The sequence below is a fragment of the Erinaceus europaeus genome, chromosome 9 (genome assembly GCF_950295315.1).
Source record: "Erinaceus europaeus chromosome 9, mEriEur2.1, whole genome shotgun sequence".
NCBI classification, from domain to species: Eukaryota; Metazoa; Chordata; class Mammalia; order Eulipotyphla; family Erinaceidae; genus Erinaceus; species Erinaceus europaeus.
Window position 1 is genome coordinate 126,512,503 of NC_080170.1, and position 21,959 is coordinate 126,534,461.

The following is a 21,959-nucleotide window of genomic DNA, read 5'->3' on the forward strand; positions in this document are numbered from 1 at the left end:
GCTCAGGTGGGAAGATGTAGGACTTTCTGTGGAGGAGGGAAGGCTGAAATGGCTGCCAACCTTGAGAGATTTATGCGTCCTCCTGTGCTCAACCTCTCTTTAGAGAGGGAGACTTACCTGGAGAGACTCATCTCATAGGTTTAAGTGCAGCCTGCTCAACCATCTCTTCACAATATCTCTACATCTCTTCTATCTTTCTATCTAGTAATAGCATAAGATGTACAAAGTCTGTAAAAGACTATCATGGAGCAGAAACCTTTTGGGCATAAGCCTAAATGATATAACAAAACAGGAAGGGACAAGTAGGGGAGTAGTAAAAGCCAGTGTGGTGTGAAGGGAAGGATTGGTGTGTAAAGGAACATTCCCTGCTTGGGGTGGGGGAAGGGCAAGGGTACATAATGAGGGGGAGGCGGGAGGCATGACCCACCAAACAGAGGGGCTATTTGGCATTGTATAGTCCTCAAGGCAACAGTCTGTAAAAGTCTATGAATCACTCAGGATCAGTCTATAAAAAACCAGCAGCGTGAAGGGAAATAAGCTGCTTTAAAATTGTGTAAAATGTATATAGGGTATATCAGAAAGTCTGATACAAGTCTCAGTCCGAAGTAGATGGCTAGGGGAAGAATTGGCAGGGGATGCGACGCTGCATGAGGGGGGGTCAGCCGCTGGAATTGAGGGAGGTCAGCCGCTGGAATTTTGCTTTTCTGTAGATAGCCAGCTGGAACCGCCAACACGTGACAGGCAGGTCAGAAGCAGGAACGGTAACCAGGCATTAAGAAAGTTCTGTCCTTGGAGTCTGTGTATCAGGTTCTTCAGATCGCGTTGAGTGACATCTAGGGTTTCGGGGGGTGTGCCACTGTAGTCGTGCCATCTAGTGGGTGATGTCAGGGTGTGTAGGGGTTCAGATGGTTTTTCCGGGATTCCTGTGAAAGAAACACAAACAATCTGCTTCTCGTGGTTAATTTGAACTTGTAACAAGTTATAGGTTTGTTATAGTTGATACCTCGATGATTATAATTGGTTTAAAATCTCTTTATGATTTTATTTATAGGTCATCTAATGTGACCTCCTGTAGCAGCCTCTACCGCAGGATCTTGAGACCAATTTTAGCTAAAATATGTATTTTAAACAGACTCAAATTGCTTAGAGAGTTAACGCATATTCGTGACAATGATTCTAACGTTTACAGTGCCAGATTAATGCCAGATCTGTTGTGGATTAATTTCCACAAGATAGTTTACAGGGCACCTTTGGGGGCCCTTCAGAGGTGTCCTGTATATAAAATTTATATAGTTTAGTTTTGGGAATGAATAGTCACGTTAAACATTTAGACTTTTACCTTAAATAGTTACCTTAACAAATTAATTTTTACCTTGTCTGGTAATAGTGTAGCTGTAGGGTTACACTTTTGACCGTTAAGTTAGTGTTACCAAACTTGAGACATACCCATAAAAATTTAGTTATAACAAACTGGAGGAAAAAGAACTTTTGTTATAAAAACATATTATTTTAAAAACAAATTTATATCTGTCATTCGTCACACAGTTTAAGACTAAACACTTACATATATACCAAAACTATATATAAAAATCAAAAGAGGGAGAAAGAAAAAAAAAAATTTGGAATGTTTCTGGACGTCTCCAGAAACTTTGGCTGCGTCCAGCATTTTTATATAAAGCCAATTACCTTTTAGAGTACTCCGAGCAGATGGGTCATGCAAAAATTTAAGCCTTCCCTCCTCCACAGAAAGTCCTACATCTTCCCACCTGAGCACGGCATTCCTTAAAAACATTTAAGCCTGCTCCATTCCATTTTTCTTTACTGTGTCCATTTAGATATAAAAGGATAGGAGGAGATGTTGCTGTATGAGGTCCATGGTTCAATCCCCGGCATCTCCACCAATTCCCCCTTTTCTTTTTAACTAAAGGACTACAGTATCAAGGGTGTGGGGTGAACAGAAACCTATATCGTACGGGCATTTTAAAAAAAGAAGCTGGCACAAACATGGAGAAACATGTAAGCAAGTAACAAGAACCAGTGTGCTGCCAAGGGAAGGCCTGAGGGGGCCATTTTTTGCCTCTGTGGGCAAAACTTTATCAGCTTAAAAAAAAAACATTTCTTGCCTCTGGGGGGCGTACATGTCTCGACGGGCATTTGTATGGGGGCGGGGAACGGCCTAGAGTCCCAAAGGCAGCTGGCTGCAATTTACTTACTATGAAACGAAACTTGTCATTAGCATAATCATAGCGCAATCTAATGTTCTAATAGAGAAGGAATTTGAGACTTTTACATATCAACAACATCTTTTTAACCTTTTGTTACACCCATTCAAGATGGAGACACACCCTAGGTGTGCGCAGGAAAGAAAACCTCATGAGAATAATTAGCATAGCCATTGTGTAATCTACCATTTCTAATAGAGAAGGTAATTGAGAGTTTTACATATCAACAAGTCTATTTAACCTTTTGTTATACCCATTCCAGATGGAGACACACCCTAGGTGTGCGCAGGTCTTTAGAGCAACTTACTTAAAATATATTGATTGTTAACTAATTTTTACCTCAGACTTTAAATGTAAGTTAATTTTATCTTTATGAGAATTACATTGAAAACCTTTTTCATTTGACTTTGACTAGTAAGAATTTAGCCTTAAAGTTACTGTTTACCAAACTTTAAACATACACATAAACATGGTCATTAATGCACAAGGAGAGAAACCTTTGTTATGAAGACATGTCATTTCAAACACGAATTTAGATATGTACTGTCTTAGTTGTTGGGGGGGTGCGTTGTCCAGTGGTGGTCTCTTGGGCAGCTTCACTTCTAGAAATTGCAGGTTGCGATCTCTGCACGAATCTCTGCGTACTCCAGCTTGTCTGCCTTCAGACCGGAGCTGGAGATCTCGGCCAGGGTGTCCAGTTTCAGCAGGGAGCCTGGGAGGTTCGGGATCTGTCCAGAATTCATAGCACGAGGGTGGGCGGGCCAGCCTTGTAGAAGGCGCGGGCTGAGGTGCCCAGGGGTGGCGACCATGATAGGCCACTGCGGCCCTGCCCCATGGCCCTGTCATATCTGCTGCCCTGCTCGCAGTGGCCAAGCAGCGTGGAGGGATCACGCGTCCAGTGCCCTGCGCCACGCGGTGGAGAGCCGGCTCTTGTGGGCTGGCCTCGGGCTCTTGCATGTTGGCATCAGGCTCTTGCATGTTGGCATCGGGCTCTAGCGTGTTGGCACTGGGCTCCTGTGTGCTGGCGTCGGGCTCCTGCGGGCTGCGGGTCTGCGGGCGTGGCAGCTCCGCGCCTCGCCTCTTGCCCACTGGCTCTTCCCGACTTCGCTGGCTGTTCTGAGTTCGCCCTAGCGAGTGGAAACCACAGAGTGGTACAGAGATAAATGTTCAAGAAACAGCGAAACAGTCTCGTGAAGAAAGGGCAGAGGCCTTTGGAGATCTCTTCACAAGCAGAAGAGGCCATAGTGCATAGGTAGCCAAATTGTCTTCACTTATCTGAGAGATGCGCAGGTCAGCCCCACATTGGGCGCCATTTGTTGTTAAAATTCAGAGGCTCCAGCTGGCCGGGCTAGCTTCACGGGCGGGTAACAGAGATGACCAGAGACATACGGCTGGGCAGGGAAGCTGTATTTCTTTATTCAGGAACAACGATTCATAAACTAACCCAAACTAATCACCAAACAGAACTCTGCTGCCTCTTTCCCCCGCGGCGGCGCCAAGCACTCTCGAACTCTGCAACTCTGGAACTCTCGGGGTTCCTTGGGGCGGGGACAAGCGGGCCCACGAAAACTAGCAGGACTGAACCAGTTTTCTTGGCGGGGGAGAGCTAGAACAACCCAATGTAAAGCATACAACACCCCGTGTGGCATGGGCATTCAGTGCTATGGCCACTGTGCCCTGCCTAGCAGCCCATGTGGCATGGGCATTCAGTGCTGTGCCCTGCCCAGTGCCCTGTGTGGCATGGGCATTCAGTGCTGTGCCCTGCCCAGCACCCCGTGTGGCATGGGCATTCAGTGCTATGGCCACTGTGCCCTGCCTAGCACCCCATGTGGCATGGGCATTCAGTGCTGTGGCCCTGCCCAGTGCCCTGTGTGGCATGGGCATTCAGTGCTGTGGCCGCTGTGCCCTGTGTGGCATGGGCATTCAGTGCTATGGCCGCTGTGCCCTGCCTAGCACCCCATGTGGCATGGGCATTCAGTACTGTGGCCGCTGTGCCCTGTGTGGCATGGGCATTCAGTGCTGTGGCCGCTGTGCCCTGTGTGGCATGGGCGTTCAGTGCTGTGGCCGCTGTGCCCTGTGTGGCATGGGCATTCAGTGCTGTGGCCGCTGTGCCCTGTGTGGCATGGGCATTCAGTGCTGTGGCCGCTGTGCCCTATGTGGCATGGGCATTCAGTGCTGTGGCCGCTGTGCCCTGTGTGGCATGGGCATTCAGTGCTGTGGCCGCTGTGCCCTGTGTGGCATGGGCATTCAGTGCTGTGGCCGCTGTGCCCTGTGTGGCATGGGCATTCAGTGCTGTGGCCGCTGTGCCCTGTGTGGCATGGGCATTCAGTGCTGTGGCCGCTGTGCCCTGTCCAGTGTTTCCGATGCTGCTGTGGAGGAATTGCTCACTGCGGCGACCATGGGCATGCTGCGGCACGTGGCGGCTGAAGAAGTGAGTGAGGAGCGGGAGAGGCAGGAGGCAGAGAGACGACGGGTCGAAGAGGAGAGGTGAGTGTGCTGTCTGCTGGTGACACGGGAGAGCTGCCCTGGCCGGCGACAGCAGCATGAGCCCAGCAGGCGGCAGGGGCAGGGGGAGGCGCGGCCACCATGGTTGAGGGTGGGAGCTTTGTGATCTGCCTGGTGTGGTTGAGGCAGAGGGCCTGCTGGCCCAGGCTGCCCAGCTCAGGGGATGTGACGCTTCTTTTTAAATGCTCAGGTCGAGACGAGAGCGGGAGCTGGCGCTGACTCGGCTGAGCCAGGTCCTGGCCGCGGAGCTGACCGAGCTGGTGGTGACGGAGAGCGTGCGGGAGGGCTGCACCCAGGAGCTGAGGTGGGTGAGGGGCCGAGGGTGCCCGGGCTCTGGCCAGGCTCACTCTGACCAGGGCTGGAGCTTCTGGGCTGGACCCTGCACAGCCGTCCGGTGCTGGCCTGTCACCGAGCCTCTCCGAGGCCCAGGCCTCCGTTAAGGGCGTCTGCCAGCAGAGAGTCAGCTTGCCGTCCTGCATGCCAGCTCCTGCTGTCACTGTTCTCAGCAGAGCGGCCTCCTCAGAGGTGCTACGAGTTACTGAGCCCTCACTTCAGAGCTGTGTGAGTAGCAGCACCGGATGGCAAGGCAGAAAGAGACTTGGGTGGTGCAGGGAAATCTGTCCTCAAGTTTGCTCCCTCCTTCCACTCGCTCCCACAGCCAGGAGGTGAAGGAGGGTGTTAGCATCAGTCATGCCCCCCCACAAGTGGACTGTGTGCATGTGTGTCTGAGTGTGCATGTCTCTGTGTGCATGTGTATCTGTCTCTGTGTGTCTGTGTGCATGCCTCTGTGTGCATGTGTATCTGTCTCTGTGTGTCTATGTGCATGCCTCTGTGTGCATCTGTCTCTATCTCTGTGTGTCTGTGCATGCCTCTGTGTGCATCTGTCTCTGTCTCTGTGTGTCTGTGTGCATGTCTCTGTGTGTCTGTGTCTGCATGTGTGCACATGTATCTGTCTCTGTATCTGTGCATGTCTCTGTGTCTTTGTATGCATGTGTATCTGTCTCTGTGTCTGTGTGCATGTGTGTGTCTGTGTGCATGTATCTGTGTCTGAGTGTGCATGTGTATCTGTGTGTGCATGCCTCTGTGCACATGTGTGTCTGTATGCATGTGTCTGCCTGTATGCATGTGTGTGCATGTATCTGTCTGCATGTGTGTGTCTGTCTCTGCATGTGTCTCTGCATGTGTGTATCTGTGTCTGTCTGTGTGTGTGTTTGTGTATCTGTCTCTCTCTGTGTGTCTTATGTGTGTGTCTGTGAATGATCTGCTTCCTGGTTAATCCTAAGCAGGGACCTTGCAGCTGTTGTAAATCCCAGGGAGGGAGGAGGGTGTTGCCTGCAAGTGGGGTGCTGTACCCAAAGTTCTGGGTGACTTGCACTTGGAGTGCTCACGGCCTGTCGCCACTACGGGCAGCAGCTGCAGAAACCTGGGCCTGTGTTGGCTGTTGGAGCTGCTTTGCACTTGTGACTGACGAGCCACTCAGACCCTGCCAGCTGATGATGTGTGTGGTTCAGAAGTTCCTTTTGCTTGCTGGTTTATCTGTGGGTTTCCACCACCTGACCCCAGGCCACAAGCTCCTAGCCAGAATGTCACATACTTGAGACACTTGTGATTCAAGCAGAGAAGGTGTTGCACTTATATCTTGGTGGGAATTTTTAAAAAATAAACATTTTTTAAAAGATTTTTTTTATTGGGGGATTAATGGTCAACAGTAAAATGCGGTTGTTTGTACATGTATAACATTTCTGTTTTCCATGTAACAATAACTCCCCTCGCCCCCCATCCTCCTCTGCCTTCCTGTTCCAGGACCTGAACACTCCCCCCTCCATCCCAGGCTTTTACCTTGGTGCAATTTAAAGATTTTTTTTTTTTAACTTTACTTCATTTGATAGGACAGAGAGAAATTGAAAGAGGAGGAGGAGAGACATAAACAGATAGACAGACATAGAGACACTTATAGCCCTGCTTCACCACTTGTGAAGCTTTTCTCCTGCAGGTGAGAACCGTGAGTTTGAACCTGGGCCTTTGTGCTCTGTAATGTGTGCGCCCAACCAGGTGCGCTAGTGCTCGGCCCCAACGTTTCTAACTCTTGAGAGAAAGGTTTGTTTCTTGACTGTTTACACATCCTGGTTGCACCTTTGTTCTTTATCTCAAGGCGTCTGCAGGAAGTAAAAGGGGGAAGCTCTTAGGACAGCCTTGCAGTGCAGACAAGCTTCCGTGTCAGCATGGAGGGCGGGCACTCCTGAGCAGAGGCCTGGGCGGTGCTGACCACCTCCCCCCCACAGGTGTGCTCTGGAGAGAGACCAGAGGGCCCGCATCGACCGCTGTTCTGAGGGTGTGTGTGCTCACCTGGTGGACTTGTTTCTCGGGGATGAGATTTTCCAGACCTCGAAGGAGACCCTCCAGGAACTCCAGTGCCTCTGCAGGTTCCTCCAGCGGTGAGTCTCGAGAAAGCCACGGGCAGAGGGGTTCTCTGCCGCGACCTCTCAGCAGCCAAGAGGGGCCGGGGGGGCACCACGGGGGCTGCACTGCCCCTCAGCAGCTGTCTTAGGCTGCTCTCTCCACTCCTCGTGCCAGACGGGGACATTCCACCAAGTCCGTGTGCCCACACAGACGCTTTTCTAAAGCTCACAGTGAGAAAAGCGACCCTGGAGCTGGACGGTGACTTAGCCAGAGAGCACACTGGTCGCCCTGCCGGAGGGCCTGAACTTGCAGCTCTGACTGCACATGCTGGGCCTGCCAGATGCTGCCTGTGCCCCCGGGGCTCCTCAGGACGCTAGCACGGAGCCTGCCCGACTCTGGGTGCTAGAGCGTGTCTCTGCGCAGACAGCACGGGCGGCCCTGTCTCCTTTGACGCCTTTCCTGTCTGGCTGGGCAGGACTCGGGCACGCACCTGTGAGAGGGTGTGCATCTCCGGCGTGTGGGCCAGCTCGCCACGTTGGCTTCCCGGTGTGGCATTGAGCCTCTGCTCAGCTCCCCACCCTGGGCCTGAGTGCCCGCCTCACTTCTCGCCAGGGTGCTGACGGACACTGAGAAAGGCCTGAGCACAGGTCTGACTGTGTGCTCCCCGTCCTGTCCCCCCGGGGACTGCAGGTGCCAGTGACGGCACATGTGTGTCCACAGGTGGAGGGAGGCCGCCGCGGCCCGCAAAAAGCTGAGGCGCCAGATGCGGGCCTTCCCGGCAGCGCCCTGCTGTGTGGATGTGGAGGACCGGCTGGCGGCCCTGGCGCCCAGTGCAGAGTGCCCTATTGCCGAGGAGAACCTGGCCAGGGGGCTGTTGGACCTGGGTCATGCCGGCAGAGTGGGCGTCTCCTGCACCAGGTCAGCCAGGGTGGGAACAGTGCTGCGTTTGGAGGGATGGCGGGTGGAGCAGAGGAAAGGACAGCCCTGTGTGCCATGACCCATCTGATCAGGATGAACTGACCTGCTCCTAGTCTGTTTCTTGTGGAAGAAGTTAGCACAGGGTGAGCCAGTAGCATAATGGTTTCGCAAAAAGACTCTCAGGGGGTCGGGTGGTGGCGCAGTGGGTTAAGCGCATGTGGCGCAAAGCGCAGGGACCGGCGTAAGGATCCCGGTTCGAGCCCTCGGCTCCCCACCTGCAGGGGAGTCGCTTCCCAGGCAGTGAAGCAGATCTGCAGGTGTCTGTCTTTCTCTCCCCCTCTCTGTCTTCCCCTCCTCTCTCCATTTCTCTCTGTCCTATCCAACAACGAATTGTGTCAACAAGGGCAATAATAATAACCACAACGAAGCTACAACAAGGGCAACAAAAGGGGGAGAAAAAAAAAAAGACAGCCTGAGGCACCAAAGTCTTAGGTTCAGTTCCCTGCACCACCATTAGCTAGAGGGGAAAAAAAGAAAAAGAAGTTGTCTTAGTCTCTATGAGTCTTTTATTTATTCATTTATTTAGGAAAGGAGACATTAACAAAACCGTAGGATAGGAGGGGTACAACTCCACACGGTTCCCACCACCCAAGTCTCCGTGTCCCATCCCCTCCCCTGACAGCTTTCCTATTCTCTATCCTTCTGGGAGTGTGGACCCAGGGTCACTGTGGGATGCAGAAGGTGGAAGGTCTGGCTTCTGTCATTGCTTCCTCGCTGAACATGGGCGTTGACAGGTGGATCCACACTCCCAGCCTGCCTCTCTCTTTCCCTAGTGGGGTGTGTCTCTGGGGAAGCAGGGCTCCAGGACACATTGGTGTGGTCGTCAGTCCAGGGAAGTCTGGTTGGCATCATGCTGGCATCTGCAACCCGGTGGCTGAAAAGAGAGTTAGCATACAAAGCCAAACAGATTGTTCAACAAAGTCTCTGAGTCTTATGCCCAGGACCCATACCCAGGCCACCTCCTTGTCACTGAACAGCCTCGCCTCCCCAGGCCTGTCCCCTCTGCTCAGGTCTGTCCTTCTGTCTCTCCTATGCTCAGTGGTCTGCAGCTCACTGTGTGTTTCCCTTCTGTAGGTTAAGGCGGCTCCGCAACAAGACAGCTCACCTGCTCAAGGTCCAACACTTTCGCCAGCGACTGCTCAGGTCTGTCCTTCTGTGTGTCCCCCCAACAAGTCTATATCTCTGTCCCTCACTGCTCAGGTCTGTCCTTCTGTCCCCCCTCTGCTCAGGTCTGTCTTTCTGTCATCCCCCCTCTGCTCAGGCCTGTCCTTCTGTCGTTCCCCCCCCCCCCCCGCACAAGTCTATATTTCTGTCCCTCACTGCTCAGGTCTGTCCTTCTGTGTGTCCCCCCAACAAGTCTATATTTCTGTCCCCCCCCGCTCAGGTCTGTCCTTCTGTCCCCCCTCTGCTCAGGTCTGTCTTTCTGTCGTCCCCCCTCTGCTCAGGCCTGTCCTTCTGTCCCCCCCCCCCCCCGCACAAGTCTGTATTTCTGTCCCTCACTGCTCAGGTCTGTCCTTCTGTCCCCCCCGCTCAGGTCTGTCTTTCTGTCATCCCCCCTCTGCTCGGGCCTGTCCTTCTACCCCCCTAACCCTACCCCCCCCGCCCCCCCGCACAAGTCTGTATTTCTGTCCCTCACTGCTCAGGTCTGTCCTTCTGTCCCCCCCTCTGCTCAGGTCTGTCTGTCGTCCTCCCTCTGCTCAGGCCTGTCCTTCTGTCCCCCCCCCCCCGGCACAAGTCTGTATTTCTGTCCCTCACTGCTCAGGGTCTGTCCTTCTGTCCCCCTCTCTGCTCAGGTCTGTCTTTCTGTCATCCTCCCTCTGCTCAGGCCTGTCCTTCTGTCCCCCCCCACCCCCCGGCACAAGTCTGTATTTCTGTCCCTCACTGCTCAGGTCTGTCCTTCTGTCCCCCCCTCTGCTCAGGTCTGTCTTTCTGTCGTCCTCCCTCTGCTCAGGCCTGTCCTTCTGTCCCCCCCCCCCCGGCACAAGTCTGTATTTCTGTCCCTCACTGCTCAGGTCTGTCCTTCTGTCCCCCCCTCTGTTCAGGTCTGTCTTTCTGTCGTCCTCCCTCTGCTCAGGCCTGTCCTTCTATCCCCCCACCCCCGCACAAGTCTGTCTTTCTGTCCCTCACTGCTCAGGCCTGTCCTTCTGTTCCTCCTCTGCGGTCCTGCAGGGTGCACACCCCCACTCAGCCCATCTGTTCCTTCCAGTGAGGCGGCGTGGGCACCCCTGGACCTGCCCTCCCTCGTGGCTGAGCACCTCCCCGGGGAGCAGGAGAGCGTGTTCTGGAAGCTGGTGCTGATCTTGCCTGATGGAGAGGAGCTGCCCCCTGGCGGCCCTGGCAGGTCAGTGCGGGTTCCCTCCTGGGTCTGACCCTTGGGTCTGGGTCCTGCAGGCCGGGTGGGTTCCTTCTTGGTCTGATGCTAATGGGTTGGCTGCTCCCAGGGTCAGAGAGGGGAGTCATTGGCTTGCTGGGGAGCTGTGGGAACCCTGATTGCAGGTTGGACTCTGAGGCTCAGTCTGCAGTCTGTCTTGTTAGGATCTGAAGCAGGCAGGTCAGGATGTTTGTTCTGGGACTCTGTCCATCATGCTTGTTTGACAGCCTCGGATGCTGTGTGTCATGGGGCATTGTCCAGGCATACCGCCTAGTGGCCAGCTCATGAACCTGCCGGGGAGGGCCGTTTCTCTTTGGGTTTGTTTTGTCTTTGGTCTCCAGGGCTGTCTCTGGGGCTTGGTGTACGAGAGTTCTTTTGCATCGCCAGTGTGCTATCTACCCATGTTTTATAAGCTCTGTGTTTTTGTTTGCCGGGGCTCGGTGCCTGCACTGCGAATCCACTGCTCCTAGAGGCTATTTTTTTCCTTTTGTTGCCCTTGTTTCTCGTTGTTGTTATTGATGTTGTTGTTGGATAGGACAGAGAGAAATCAGGAGAGGAGGGGAAGACGGGGAGAGAAATACAGACACCTGCAGACTTGTTTCACCGCCTGTGAATGGACCCCCCTGCAGGTGGGGAGCCGGGGGCTCTAACCGGTTCTTAATGCTGGTCCTTGAGCTTTGCGCCACGTGCGCTTAACCCGCTGTGCTACCGCCCACCCCCATAAGCTCTGTTTTTATAAGAGGTCTAAGCACTGCTCTGCTCTAGCATCTGTAGTACGAGGGATCAAACCCAGGGGTTCATGGTACAAGTCCTGTAATGATTCATTTCTCAGAAAAGCTGTCTTTTGGTTTGCTAGTCAGTTCACCAGGAAACACGCCACAAGAATCATTAGTGTCAGGTGTGAGAAATGTGTCCTGTGAAGCGTGGATGATCCCAGCTTCCGGGAGGTGGCTGGGACTTGAACTCCTGTGTTAGATCCCTGCACTGCCTGCGCTGTGGTTCCCACGCTTGTTAATTAGTAAGACCTTGAAGAAGACCGCCTCGTTCAGCCGCCACCTGGTCCCGAGAGAGGGCTTCTCTGAGCACCATTTCTCCTTGTCACAGGTCCCGAGAGAGGGCTTCTCTGAGCACCATTTCTCCTTGTCACAGGTCCCGAGAGAGGGCTTCTCTGAGCACCATTTCTCCTTGTCACAGGTCCCGAGAGAGGGCTTCTCTGAGCACCATTTCTCCTTGTCACAGGTCCCGAGAGAGGGCTTCTCTGAGCACCATTTCTCCTTGTCACAGGTCCCGAGAGAGGGCTTCTCTGAGCACCATTTCTCCTTGTCACAGGTCCCGAGAGAGGGCTTCTCTGAGCACCATTTCTCCTTGTCACAGGTCCCGAGAGAGGGCTTCTCTGAGCACCATTTCTCCTTGTCACAGGTCCCGAGAGAGGGCTTCTCTGAGCACCATTTCTCCTTGTCACAGGTCCCGAGAGAGGGCTTCTCTGAGCACCATTTCTCCTTGTCACAGGTCCCGAGAGAGGGCTTCTCTGAGCACCATTTCTCCTTGTCACAGGTCCCGAGAGAGGGCTTCTCTGAGCACCATTTCTCCTTGTCACAGGTCCCGAGAGAGGGCTTCTCTGAGCACCATTTCTCCTTGTCACAGGTCCCGAGAGAGGGCTTCTCTGAGCACCATTTCTCCTTGTCACAGGTCCCGAGAGAGGGCTTCTCTGAGCACCATTTCTCCTTGTCACAGGTCCCGAGAGAGGGCTTCTCTGAGCACCATTTCTCCTTGTCACAGGTCCCGAGAGAGGGCTTCTCTGAGCATCATTTCTCCTTGTCACAGGTCCCGAGAGAGGGCTTCTCTGAGCATCATTTCTCCTTGTCACAGGATTCTGGCGACCTGGTTGAAAGTCAAGTTCATGGGAGAGGATGGTCCGGCAGAAGGTACGTGCGGAGATGCCGGTGGGATCCAGACCCTCACGCTCTTCCGCACGCTCTGCAGCAAGGGCAGTGAGACCGTCTCCGTCCACGTGTGCGTGAAGGTGAGCACGTCTCCTCAGGTGGGGAGCGGAGGCTCAGGCGCGTCAGGATGAGCCTCAGAACCCAGGTCGATGCCCATCACACCATGCTGCCCCATGTTGCCCTGGCGTTAGTCTCTGCCGTGGGCACATCTTCTGGCCCCTTCCTAGAAAGGACATGACAGAGGAACTGTCTTGAGTCCCGTCTGAAAACCCATTTCCTCACGTCCGCAGTCACCCGTAGGGCGCCTCCCTGACCCAGTGACGGTCCTCTCCAGAGCTTTCTAGAAACGGGTCGAGCCCCTCATCTGTGCCAGGGCGGCCACTAAGGCTCAGGCAGCGGGGCCCTGCAGCCCCGGCTGGAGGCTTTCCACTGAATCACCTGGGGTCGGCTCCACTGGGCGTGCGCGGCTCTGGGCCCGGACCACTGAGCCAGGCCCCGCCACCTCTCCCCACGCTGCAGGTGGTCCACGGCACTCTGAGCGACCGTGCCCTCGACGCCGTGGAGGTGGAGAAGGGGCTCCTGGGGGCCGGTGGGCTCCTACTGCTGCTGCCCCCCCGCGTGCCGGGCGGGGACGTGGTCGAGGAGGACGTGTACTGGCTGTCCGCGCTGCTGCAGGTCAAGCAGCTCCTGCAGGCCAAGCCCTTCCAGCCTGCGCCCCCGCTGGCCGTGCTGGCTCCGGGCCCGGGTGGGGCTGCCGTCAGCAAGGAGGTGGAAGACGGTGTGTGAGGCCGGGAACCCTGGGCTGTGTGAGCACCTGCAGTGTGTGTGTGTGTGTGTGTGTGTGTGTGGCTGTGTGAGCACCTGCAGTGTGTGTGTGTGTGTGTGTGTGTGTGTGTGTGTGGCTGTGTGAGCACCTGCAGTGTGTGTGTGGGGGGGGGCTGTGTGAGCACCTGCAGTGTGTGTGTGTGGCTGTGTGAGCACCTGCAGTGTGTGTGTGTGGCTGTGTGAGCAGCTGCAGTGTGTGTGTGTGTGGGGGGGGGCTGTGTGAGCACCTGCAGTGTGTGTGTGTGAGTGTGTGTGTGTGTGGCTGTGTGAGCACCTGCAGTGTGTGTGTGTGTGGGGGGGGCTGTGTGAGCACCTGCAGTGTGTGTGGGGTGGGTGGCTGTGAGCACCTGTAGTGACAGGGTGCTTGTGAACACGCTCAGTGGGGTGACTGGGGCAGCTTCTTGTGTGGCTGACTGGTGTCTTCCTTTACAGGCCTGATGCTGCTGCTGGTGTGTGTGTGTGTGTGTGTGTGTGTGTGTGTGTGTGTGGCTGTGTGAGCACCTTCAGTGTGTGTGAGTGTGTGTGTGTGTGTGTGTGTGTGTGGCTGTGAGTGGGGTGACTGGGGCAGCTTCTTGTGTGGCTGACTGGTGTCTTCCTTCTTGTGTGGCTGACTGGTGTCTTCCTTCTTGTGTGGCTGACTGACTGGTGTCTTCCTTCTTGTGTGGCTGACTGACTGGTGTCTTCCTTCTTGTGTGGCTGACTGGTGTCTTCCTTCCTGTGTGGCTGACTGGTGTCTTCCTTCTTGTGTAGCTGACTGGTGTCTTCCTTCTTGTGTGGCTGACTGGTGTCTTCCTTTACAGGCCTGATGCTGCAGGACCTGGTCTCTGCGAAGCTGATCTCAGATTACACCGTGCTCCAGATCCCGGACTCTGTCACTGACGCTCAGGGCACGGGTCAGGTAAGGTGTCCGCCATCGCTTTCCTGCCCTGCTCTGGTGGATGTGCTGCTGGGTCTGAACACGGCTCTCACGGTTCAGGGAGGAAAGCGTTCCCCGTGGCTATTTTGCTAGGCCCCAGCCTGGGCCTCCTCGTTTTTGAGGGCTTGAGGGAGTTGGTTTCCCCTCTTTGCCTCACCTTGACTCCCATGTCTGTGCGTGCATCGTGCGTTTGCACACGTGGCCGCTTGTTTGTGCGCTGGCGTGCCCCCCACGCGGTGCTGTTGCTGGGGCCGGCTTCTCGGGCGAGGCACGCACCCTCCCTGGTGAGCCTTCTGTGGCCCAGTGTGCCACGTGAAAGAACAGACTTGCCCACTGTCCTGCTGCTCGCAGCCAGGCTGGTTGTCTTGTGAATACTTTGTGTTTCTGTCTGTACAGATGCCTTTGTTTTTAAGTCATTGCATCTTTTCAAGGGATTTACCTACTTACTGAAGGGGGGAGGGCCCAGAGCTTCACCTTGGCATGTGGTGCCCGGGTTTGAACTTCAAGTCTTGCCTTTCACCCAGTGATTCATCTCCTGGCGTGCTTAAGGGTTTGTGACGCCACCAGTGCCAGGGAGTCTGCGACCAAGCACCCGAGAGGGTGGGTAACAGGGAGTGAGGCCAATGGCAGGAGGCCCTGGTATCCTTCCCTGTGTGTGGTGGAGAGGCATGTAGGGCGGGTGGGGGGAGTGCAGGCTGAGTGGAGGAGGGGAGTCCTGGGTGATGGGGTGCAGGGCTAGGTGGAGGTGGGAGTACTGAGTCAGGGCTGCGCAGGGCTGAGTGGAGGAGGAGAGTACTGGGTGATGGGGTGCAGGGCTGGGTGGAGGAGGGGAGTACTGGGTGATGGGGGGTGCAGGGTTGGGTGGAGGACGGGAGTACTGGGTGATGGGGTGCAGGGCTGGGTGGAGGAGAGGAGTACTGGGTGATGGGGTGCAGGGCTTGGTGGAGGAGGAGAGTACTGGGTGATGGGATGCAGGGCTGGGTGGAGGTGGGAGCACTGGGTGATGAGATGCAGGGCTGGGTGGAGAAGGGGAGTACTGGGTGATGAGATGCAGGGCTGGGTGGAGGTGGGAGCACTGGGTGATGAGATGCAGGGCTGGGTGGAGAAGGGGAGTACTGGGTGATGGGGTGCAGGGCTGGGTGGAGGAGGGGAGTACTGGGTGATGGGGTGCAGGGCTATGCAGGGCTGGATGGAGGAGGGGAGTACTGGGTGATGGGGTGCAGGGCTGGGTGGAGGAGGGGTGTACTGGGTGATGGGGGGTGCAGGGTTGGGTGGAGGATGGGAGTACTGGATGATGGGGTGCAGGGCTGGGTGGAGGAGAGGAGTACTGGGTGATGTGGTGCAGGGCTGGGTGGAGGAGGGGTGTAATGGGTGATGGGGGGTGCAGGGCTGGGTGGAGGAGGGGAGTACTGGGTGATGGGGTGCAGGGCTGTGCAGGGCTGGGTGCAGGAGGGGCGTACTGGGTGATGGGTACAGGGCTTGGTGGAGGAGGGGAGTACTGGGTGCAGGGCTGTGCGGGGCTGGGTGGAGGAGGGGAGTACTGGGTGATGGGGTGCAGGGCTGGGTGGAGGAGGGGAGTACTGGGTGATGGGGGTGCAGGGCTGGGTGGTGGAGGGAGTACTGGATGAGGGGGTGCAGGGCTGGGTGGAGAAGGGGAGTACTGGGTGATGGGGTGCAGGGCTGTGTAGGGCTGGGTGGAGGAGGGGAGCACTGGGTGATGGTGTGCAGGGCTGGGTGGAGGAGGGGAGTACTGGGTGATGGGGTGCAGGGCTGGGTGGAGGAGGGGAGTACTGGGTGATGAGATGCAGGGCTGGGTGGAGGAGGGGAGTACTGGGTGATGGATGTAGGGCTGGGTGGAGGAGGGGAGTACTGGGTGATGGATGCAGGGCTGGGTGGAGGAGGGGAGCACTGGGTGATGGTGTGCAGGGCTGGGTGGAGGAGGGGAGTACTGGGTGATGGATGCAGGGCTGGGTGGAGGAGGGGAGCACGGGGTGATGGTGTGCAGGGCTGGGTGGAGGAGGGGAGTACTGGGTGATGGATGCAGGGCTGGGTGGAGGAGGGGAGTACTGGATGATGGGGTGCAGGGCTGTGCAGGGCTGGGTGGAGGAGGGGAGTACTGGGTGATGGGGTGCAGGGCTGTGCAGGGCTGGGTGGAGGAGGGGAGTACTGGGTGATGGGGTGCAGGGCTGGGTGTAGGAGGGGAGTACTGGGTGATGGGGTGCAGGGCTAGGTGGAGGTGTGCAGTCCAGCTTCCCTGGTGCGGCCTCCGGGGCTGACCCCGTGCAGGTCACTCTGTCTTCCTCACTGACCCGCCTGCCGGGCTCCCGTGCTGTGTCCCCCGGCCCCTCAGGTCTCCCGGGCCGTGTGCTGGCTGCTCTGCCGCTGTCCTCGCACCCTGGATCTCTGCTGCCAGACCCTCGGCCAGTACGTGGAGGACGGGATCGGCCGGGAGTTCAGCTCCCGCTTCTTCCGCGACAGAAGGCAGCGGCGGCGAGGTGGTCTGGCCTCGCAGGAGCCCGGCGCCGCCATCGAGCTGTTCAACAGCGTCCTGCGCTTCCTGGCCTCCGTGGCGTCCTCCGAGCAGCTCTGTGACCTGTCCTGGCCCGTCGCCGAGTTTGCCGAGACGGGGGGCAGCCGGAGGGTGCCGCACCTGCACTGGAACAGCCCCGAGCACCTGGCCTGGCTGAGGCAGGCTGTGCTGGGCCTGCAGCTGCCGCACATGGACCTCCCGCCCCCCGAGGGTACGTGGTGGGCGCTCCCTAGTGACTGTCTGTGCCCGCGTGAAGTGCGAGGTGGGAATGGGGGCAGGGGGTGGTTCTCGGCAGCCAGCAGGCGCTCTCTGCCTTGGACCTGGGGCTCCAGCCCTGTCCCCACTCTGCTGCTCGGGGCCGGTCCCTGGGCGCCTTTTCTGCCCGTGCTTCTGGGGTGGCTAGGATGCGCCCTCTGCCTCCCGGGGCCTTTTCCCTGAGTGCAGAGAACGGGCTTGCAGGCTCCCAGACGCACATTATTGGAGGGTCCCCAAGACAAGGCATGCTGCCCCCTGGAGTCTCCACATGTGAGCCAGGCCAGGGCCCTGTGCCAGACGGGCCTGTGTGGCCGCGTGCTTGCTGTGGGCCCAGGTGTCCCTCACTGTGGGCTTGATCTGGGGACTGTCATGTAGGACACCAGCTGCCATGGGCCTGGCTCTTGCTGCGGTGGCCTTGTGTGTAGTGAGACTGTCCTCGGGTGTCTGGGGTCCCCTGAGCAGCCTCATAATTCCCAGGTGCCCTCTCCCTGGAGAGCCTTGTAACTCCTAGCTGCCCTCTCCTGGGGCATCTCAGAGTCACTCTGGGGTCCCCTGAGCACCCCTGATCCCTGGTTGCCTTCTCTGGGGCTTCTTGGAGTCCCTAGGCACCCCTGACCCCAGCTGCCCTCTCCCAGGACATCTTGGGGTCACCCTGAGGTCCTCTGAGCACCCCTGACCCCAGCTGCCCTCTCCCCAGCTCCCTGGCCGCCTGTGTGTTCAATGGTGCTGACATACGCTGCCCAGATCCCTGGATCCCGCCACACCCAGCCTGTGCTCCGGGCCCAGGTGGAGAGCTTGCTGCGCAGGACACACCTCCGGTGGGAGAGCAGGGGCTCCTCGGGACGGGGGCCAGGCCCCTCCGTGGAGGACATCCCCTGGGACGACTTCATCGCCTTGTGTATCAACCACAAGCTGAGGGACTGGACACCCCCCAGGCTTCCCGTCACCCCAGGTGCCCAGTGCTCAGTGCTGTGGGGGTGGGGGTTTGGGGCCCCAGCAGAGAGATGGTTTCTGTTCCCGTGTTCCTGTGGGTCCTTGCCTCCGTTCCTCAGGATTCCTGCTACAAACTCCAGGTGAGGGGACTCAGTGACAGAGGCTGAGAAGGCCCCAGAGGAGCCTGGAGCGGCCCCTGTGCTGCTCTGAACCAGACCTCCGTCTTGGGGACAGGCTTGCCGCAGGCTGCATGGCCGCCTCTCTGAGCCTTGGTGACCTGGGGACACTGCAGGCAGGATATTTGACTCAGTGTGTACTCTCACCAGAAGGGCCTGTCTTTTTTTAAATATATATTTATTCCCTTTTGTTGCCCTTTTTTTTATTGTTATAGTTACTGTTGTTGTTATTGATGTCGTTATTGGATAGGACAGAGAGAAATGGAGAGAGGAGGGGAAGACAGGGAGGGGGAGAGAAAGACAGACATCTGCAGACCTGCTTCACCGATTGTGAAGCGACTCCCCTGCAGGTGGGGAGCCGGGGGCTCGAACCCGATCCTTAGGCAGGTCCTTGGGCTTTGCGCCACGTGCTGTGCTACCACCCGACTCCCGGGCCTGTCTTTTTTAACTAGAGACAAAAGGCTGAGAGACAGTGAAAGAGACCACAGCACTGAGCTTCCTTCTGGGTAGCGGGGGCTGGGCTCAAGTCCGGGTCACACAGATGTGAAGCAGCACACCACCCACGTGGCTTGTCTGTAGGGCAGCTCTCAATCTGCCACTCTCTTGATATGTTTGTTTGTGCTTTTGTGTTTTTCTAGAGGCACTGAGTGAAGATGGGCAGATATGTGTCTATTTTTTTAAGGACCATTTGAAAAACTATGACGTCCCTTCCTCATGGGAACAAGCCAGAGCACAGACGCAGAAGGAGCTGCAGCTGAGCCAGGGCCGGTGAGATCTGTGTTGTGTGTCTTGTGGACTCAGTAGCCAAGTGGACAGGCCAGATCCTCAGCCACAGACAGGCAGATCCTGACAGGCCCTTGAGGGACAGACTCCTGCTATGTGGTAACACTTTGCACGGCAAGGGAAGGAGGCGTCTGTTTTCTAGCCATGACCCTGACCCCAAAACCCAGTGCAGACGCAGGACGCTGTGTCCAGAAGCACCACAGCACTAGCACCATCATCCTGGAGTGGGAAAGAATCGCATGCGGGCTTTCCGTCAGGAGTGCCAGTCACGTGCGGGCTTTCCCTCAGGAGTACCAGTCACGTGCGGGCTTTCCCTCAGGAGTACCAGTCACATGCGGGCTTTCCCTCAGGAGTCACGTGCAGGCTTTCCCTCAGGAGTACCAGTCACGTGCAGGCTTTCCCTCAGGAGTACCAGTCACGTGCGGGCTTTCCCTCAGGAGTGCCAGTCACGTGCGGGCTTTCCCTCAGGAGTACCAGTCACGTGCAGGCTTTCCCTCAGGAGTACCAGTCACGTGCGGGCTTTCCCTCAGGAGTACCAGTCACGTGCGGGCTTTCCCTCAGGAGTGCCAGTCACGTGCGGGCTTTCCCTCAGGAGTACCAGTCACATGCGGGCTTTCCCTCAGGAGTGCCAGTCACGTGCGGGCTTTCCCTCAGGAGTGCCAGTAGATTCTGATAGTGGAAATCAGGGCAACTTGCTGCTATAGTAAAAGAGAAAGTGGGCATTTCAGTGGCATTGAAACACTTTTTAAGATAACTGTCCTGTTCCTGTTCTCCATACTAAAATTTCTATTCATTTGGATAAAATTTCTCACCAAACTTGGGTGAAAAATATTCCTGAGATTGGTGAGTCTGTCTCCCATAAAAGTGCCAACGTAACTGTGCTCCCAGGTCAAATCGTGGGCCACTTTGAGGTGCCCCTGCTGTCCTGGAAGCCTTGTCCATGGCAGGGGGACAGATGTGGTGGTCCATGGAGGGAGGGAAGGGAAGCTCAACGCAGGATAGTCAGCAGCCGTGCCCTTGGCCTGTGCTGCCTTCAGCTAGGAGATGCAGAGACCTCACTGCCGCTGCACCAGACCCGGAGGTTTGGGCGTGAACTGAGCTGGAGCGGTGAGCTCCCCTGAGGGCACAAAGGTCCTCTGAGCTGCTGAGAAGCAAGCTGTCTGCTCACAGGTGGCATCAGGGCCAGTTTTCAAATTATTCAGTCAGGGCACTTAATCAAAGTTGCTGATCTTGACAGGTTACTTCTAAAATCCATCAAGGTGGCAAAAAAATAGCAACTGTTGAGAATACTTGGAATAACAAGGAAGGGAGGCAGTGCCGCCAGCCCCGCGGCCACAACCCCAAGGAAGGCTCACTTTGTTAGTGTCAGCACAGGAAGCCGCATCAGACTCGTGAGCCTCAGTACGAGGTGACACGGCGTCAGCTCCGTGAGCTCCGTGCGGTCAGTGCAGGGAGCCTCCAGGCTCGTGAAATGGCTGTCGGTGAGCTCCACGTCAGAGACAAGCCCCAGGCTGGGCCAGCGAGGGTGGCACCCCGCGACAGTGTGCTGTGCGTGCGCACAGGCTGGCTTCAGCCCTGCAGTTTCTTTTCCTCTCCTCTACCATCTGTCTCTACCTGAGAGAGCGGCCTGCCCAGTAAAGTCCGGAGACGACACACGGACAAAACCTGAGTCTAGATCTGTGGTGACCTGAAAAGGGTGGCAGAGCACCAGAGAGGAAGGCCCAGAGATCAGAGCCTCTGGAGAGCAGAGGCTGCTCCCGCCACTGCCCCTGCTTCCTACACCTGCCCCTGACTCCTACCCCTTGCCTCCTTGCCCCTGCCTCCTACCCCTGCCCCGTGCCTCCTGCCCTGTGCCTCCTGCCCCAACCTCCTGCCCCTGCCTCCTACCCCTTGCCTCCTACCCCCAGCCCCTGCCTCCTACCCCCTGCCTCCTACCCCTGCCCCGTGCCTCCTGCCCCTGCCCCTACCCCCTGCCCCTGCCTCCTGCCCCTACCCCTGCCCCTGTCTCCTACCCCTGTCTCCTACCCCTGCCCCTACCCCCTGCCCGTCTCCTACCCCTTGCCTCCTACCCCCCTGCCTCCTACCCCTGCCCCGTGCCTCCTGCCCCTGTCTCCTGCCCCTACCCCTGCCCCTTTCTCCTACCCCTACCCCTGTCTCCTACCCCTGCCCCTACCCTCTGCCCCCTGCCCCTGTCTCCTACCCCTACCCCTGTCTCCTACCCCTGCCCCTGCCCCTGCCCCTGTCTCCTACCCCTGCCCCTACCCCCTGCCCCCTGCCCCTGCCTCCTGCCCCTGCCCCTGTCTCCTACCCCTACCCCTGTCTCCTGCCCCTACCCCCTGCCCCCTGCCCCTGCCTCCTGCCCCTGCCCCTGTCTCCTACCCCTACCCCTGTCTCCTACCCCCTGCCCCTGCCTCTCCCTCCTGCCCCTACCCCTGCCCCCTGCCCCTACCTCCTGCCCCTACTCCCTGCTCTTTGCTCCTGCCCCTGCCCCAGCCCCCTGCCTCCTGCTCTCTGCTCCTGCCCCCCTGCCTCGTCCCCTGCCCCTACCCCCTGCTCCTGCCTCCTACACCTGCCCCTGCCCTCTGCTTCTGCCTTCTACCCCTTCCCCCTGCTCCTGCCCCTGCCCCCAGCTCCTGCCTCCTACCCCTACCCCCTGCCCTTGCCCCTTGCCCCTGCCCCCCCGTTCCCTGCTCCTGCCTCCTGTCTCCTGCCCCTTGCCCTCTGTCTCAGGAGAGTCTAGAAACAGGAGCAGCCCCACCCCCAGTGCTGGAGGAACTTTTCCTCTCTCTTCCCCTAACCAGCCGCCATTTTTAAACGTGTATTTACAGCTCGGGGACAAAGCCGTTTCTTCCGGCAAACAGCTTCCATGCCCCCCTGCGTCTCGCGCACAGCAAAGGGAAGAGGAGTGTGGAGCCTGGCCGGGAGGCGAGGGCGCCGGGCGCTGAGGACCTGCTGCGTGGAGCTTCCCCCCAGGAGCTCCTGGCCCAGTGTCTGTCCGGCAGTCTGCTGCTGGAAAAGGAGGAGAGCCGGAGGTGAGGCCCTTCCCCGACCACGGGGCCGCTCGCGCACGCACGCACGCGCATGCCACGCCACGCCACGCCACGACTGCTGACGCGCGCACG

At 57.2% G+C, this 21,959-nt stretch overlaps 1 protein-coding gene across 4 annotated transcripts in view; it reads left to right on the plus strand.

The window, feature by feature from the left end:
* MCM3AP (minichromosome maintenance complex component 3 associated protein) overlaps positions 1 to 21,959 on the plus strand; it is a 68,501-nt gene that overhangs the window by 36,087 nt on the left and 10,455 nt on the right. For 3 of the 4 annotated variants that reach the window (XM_060198856.1, XM_060198854.1, XM_060198857.1), the window contains 13 exons: positions 4,578 to 4,709; positions 4,918 to 5,031; positions 7,010 to 7,162; positions 7,848 to 8,045; positions 9,180 to 9,248; positions 10,312 to 10,446; positions 12,346 to 12,499; positions 12,939 to 13,197; positions 14,045 to 14,142; positions 16,511 to 16,901; positions 17,643 to 17,897; positions 18,693 to 18,822; positions 21,666 to 21,869. In XM_060198856.1, the coding sequence (XP_060054839.1) occupies positions 4,578 to 4,709; positions 4,918 to 5,031; positions 7,010 to 7,162; positions 7,848 to 8,045; positions 9,180 to 9,248; positions 10,312 to 10,446; positions 12,346 to 12,499; positions 12,939 to 13,197; positions 14,045 to 14,142; positions 16,511 to 16,901; positions 17,643 to 17,897; positions 18,693 to 18,822; positions 21,666 to 21,869 (2,292 nt within the window). Of the gene's footprint in view, positions 1 to 4,577; positions 4,710 to 4,917; positions 5,032 to 7,009; positions 7,163 to 7,847; positions 8,046 to 9,179; positions 9,249 to 10,311; positions 10,447 to 12,345; positions 12,500 to 12,938; positions 13,198 to 14,044; positions 14,143 to 16,510; positions 16,902 to 17,642; positions 18,019 to 18,692; positions 18,823 to 21,665; positions 21,870 to 21,959 lie in introns of those variants that run through there. The other variant, XR_009551722.1, reaches the window with a different exon arrangement.